The following is a 3,763-nucleotide window of genomic DNA, read 5'->3' on the forward strand; positions in this document are numbered from 1 at the left end:
TAGCAAACTTTAAAAAGCCCAAATTTGAAGGAACAATAAAATTTTCGAAAATCCACATACTACAATAAGTATCTATAGATAAATTTACATATATTTTTAACCCAGCCGTAGTGAAAAGCAAAAGCACCACCAACTAAACTCAGTAAAAGTCTTTTCTTATGCATGTAAAACAGGTAGTCCGTTCATACTGCACGACGATCCACACTTCTTACCGAAGACGTAGTTGGGCAGGCATAAGACAATAATTTATTATTATGCATGAGTGTCAATATTTGGCCTCCAGATATTTGTGGGAATGCTAAAAATAATGTGTCTTTACCCATCAATAAGGATGCAGCAGTAGGATTTTCTCCTGGTTCCATCTTCAAATCACATTTGTCACTGATATAAGGTATCGCATCCCCCTAAAACAAAGTCTTATTACCTCTTATTGGTATGTCATTCTCAATGTTATCGACCTCATTATTATTATCCACTCTACATTATTTTTTCAGGCTTATTGCTTTGTGAATGCTCGTAATTGCTGAGCCAGCTGTCACCAATAGTCGTATCATGTTTTCTATATCCTCTACTTTAGAGTCCTCGATTAACTACTGTTTTTATACTCGAAAATCAGGCAATCATAGTATTGTTTTGGACAAATCAGAATTAATTTCTAGATGTTCAATTTATCTTTTTTAGACGAAACAAGAATGAAAAATAGACAAGTTCAGACATTTTTTTAGTTTAATTTAGATGCCGAGTTATAATAATTTGAGTAGATGCTGAAGTATCTTCTAAATGGTAAGTCAGGTTTCGATATAACTTTAGAATTACCGCGAAAAAATGCTTTTACAATAATAGGGGTATTCAATCATACCAATAAAATAAAAGTAAAAAATAAAATTAAAATAAGCCAATAGAAAGTCCATGAATTTTTATTTTTATAGAATTTTTAGCAGGACGTTTTTGCATCCTCTTAAAATTAAAATCTTATTGGACCTTTATTTTTTATTTAATTTTTTATTTTATTTTATTTTCATGATTGAATACCCCTAATATATATAGAAGTAAACATTGTCGGTTTTTAAAGTTTGCCTTAAACAACACGTGAATGTCTTGATAATTTTGATCTATTTTTGACATGATAAACTCTTTCTTCTGTTTGTCTTTCGATTGTAATTGCTTAAAGAATGTCTACTAAGGATGCAAACTTAATATGCATTAATGAAATTTAAACGGTTTTATCTATGTGGTTTAACTTTTCTAATTGTATTCTAGCCAACTGCACAAATTATGTCTGTTAAGCTACCTCTAGATATAGATGTCAAACCAAAATATATTCAAGCGACAGTCAAATACTAGATACTGTAAACAATATCACTGCCCATACATATTCATTCTGAAATACATATTTCTCAAGGAACTTGAAGACGACAATAATTTTGAGCTCTTCGCATTTATTAACCAACCATTCTTTATGGAGATCTTCCTGTTTTTCGTTGAAAGGGAAGTACGAAACGGTATAAAAAGTGGAAGTGGAAAATCGACTTAAACAGCAATTATGTCCTTCTCTATCTTATATTCAAAACGGGAGGCGTACACCAATTTATCCAGAAATTGAAGCTTTTTGGCAAACGAAAAAGTTGAAAAAATATGAAAGCCAACAACAGGAAACTGCTAGTAAAACCATTAACAAACCAAGTAAAAGAAAGAAAGGTAATATAAAAGCCTTCTGTAATGTGTTTTAATAACTAAATCTTCTCAAAGGCGTAAAAAGAAAAGATACTCCAGAAGAGAAAAAGGCAAAAAGTGATGCAAAAGAATTTAGAAATTTATTGTTCCAAGTACATCGAATCTAGTACGTAAGTCCTGCGGTCAAAATGGTCATGCATCTGCTAGGTCCAGAGAAAGCATAAATTATGGCTATACAGTGAAAGGATTGATTCAACAAAATCTGGATTCTCAAAATCAAAGATATACTGTTTCCACACCTTTTAAGTCATTTTATGTCTTCAGTAGACGACAATACGAATAAGACGGCGGTTGAAAAAAATTTATGTTTTTGCGAAAAGTCGCCTACAATGCTCAGCTTTTTGTTGACTTTTATGTTTTAAAACATCCAAACAGTTTACCTAATCTATTAAAACAAAACTTTTAGTATACAGTGTGTAGAGTGATTTACCAAAATTTATCAGTCCAAAAATTCCAGTCACAATATCCACTTATTCCCCACCTTACAGAAGTATGGGATGAGCTTAACGGTGTTGAAGGCATCAACTTGACAGTTGATAAAGACAGTTTAACTCTTCACAACCAAGTAGTTTCATCCGCTTGTGAATCTATAGCTACTTTTTATAACAACTATTATATAGAGAGCTTCGAAAAATATCATTGCAAACTATTTATATACATGATCTGTCAAGCATTTCATGTAAGTGTAAAATCTTGTTAAATATATATTAAAAACTTGACATCAATTATTAACTTTGTAAAAAGACATAAAAATGCCCGTAGTAAAGCTTATAGTATATGATCATGTGCTCAATGTAGTGGTTTCTCCAGGAGCAGGAGCCATCAATGCTGACAATATTTCCGCTTCTTTTAACAGTGAATAGCAAGAAAAAATTCATACGTTTTTAAACCCATTGACATTGGAGATGAAGAATTGTATACCAGCATTTCCTGCGATAAATGCAACTCTAAGTAATGCTCCATTCAGCATTATGCCAGTATTTAAGCACATTCTGGAGAAATATGAATCCCTGCTTGTGGAAGCTACACTACCTGTTCCTGTCTCCCAAATTCAAATCATCCCGCAAGAATAATCAGACAAGACTGATCAAGTGAATAAAAGACCCAAGAAAAAAGAAGAAAGTAAGAAAAAAACAACAACGACAACAACGGCGTAAAAGGAAATTTCCAGCCGCCTCGTCTCTTCAGTCTATTCCCGAATCCAAAATAGATAGCCAAAATTTGATTGGTGTGTTTCCGACGGTTTCAATGGAACGGTTAGAGGAAAAAACGGTTTTTGAATTCACCCAAAGATCTTTTTTTGCCCGTGTTAATTTTGCTAAATTAAACATAAATACGCAGGTACATACATTTTTAGCAACAAATAAACATGCTAATTTTCAACTTGTATAGCTTTGAAAAATTATAAAATTTACCTTAACGAAAAGGAAAGATGTTTATTAATAGCCTGTACACAGACGGGTACACTTGTAGGATTTGCTTTTGCCGAAAGAGATACGCAGAGTCTCTTGTAAATGAAACTTCTTTGAAGCTACATGATTTCCAATATTGAAGAAATAGATCGTTATTTTAGACCTTGCACAGTTGATCCCAACAGGAAAGATGTTTTTGTGTCATTTCATGGTAACACGGATGTTAGGCGGCTATCATCTGCCGAATATTACAACACGAATGGAAGTACTAATCATCTGAAGTTGGAGCAAGACAGGAAGAAAGAACAAGGTGTGCAAACAATCGAGACAAATATACCTTCTGTAAAGTCAGCAGTTACTGATAAATATATTACGCATGTGAAATACATGATGCAACATAAGGACACACTATTTGGTTTTTACAATTTTCAGACAGCAAGAGTCAAATGGTGTAATTACATTGGAAAACAGCGTGCCCTCTAGGATGCTGTTAATATCCTAATTAACGGATCAAAGAAGTACAGTAAGGGACGACGGAAGAAGACAAGAAAAAACAAGAGAAAAAGAAGTAAAACGGCTGCAAAGTATCAAAGCAACACCCCTCAAGCCAGCTCAAG

At 33.1% G+C, this 3,763-nt stretch overlaps 1 protein-coding gene across 1 annotated transcript; it reads left to right on the forward strand.

Annotated features, from left to right (window-relative positions):
- Positions 1–1,635: 1,635 nt before the first annotated feature.
- On the forward strand, positions 1,636–2,875 carry EV154DRAFT_579180 (uncharacterized protein; the record flags this gene model as incomplete). The annotated part of the gene is made up of 3 exons (XM_051606579.1): positions 1,636–1,698; positions 2,141–2,413; positions 2,598–2,875. 3 exons carry the CDS (start codon positions 1,636–1,638, stop codon positions 2,805–2,807), a joined length of 546 nt encoding a protein of 181 aa, XP_051460646.1. The 3' UTR covers positions 2,808–2,875.
- Between the last annotated feature and the right edge of the window lie 888 nt (positions 2,876–3,763).

Source organism: Mucor mucedo (assembly GCF_025094135.1).
Source record: "Mucor mucedo strain NRRL 3635 chromosome Unknown EV154scaffold_18, whole genome shotgun sequence".
Lineage (NCBI taxonomy): Eukaryota > Fungi > Mucoromycota > Mucoromycetes > Mucorales > Mucoraceae > Mucor > Mucor mucedo.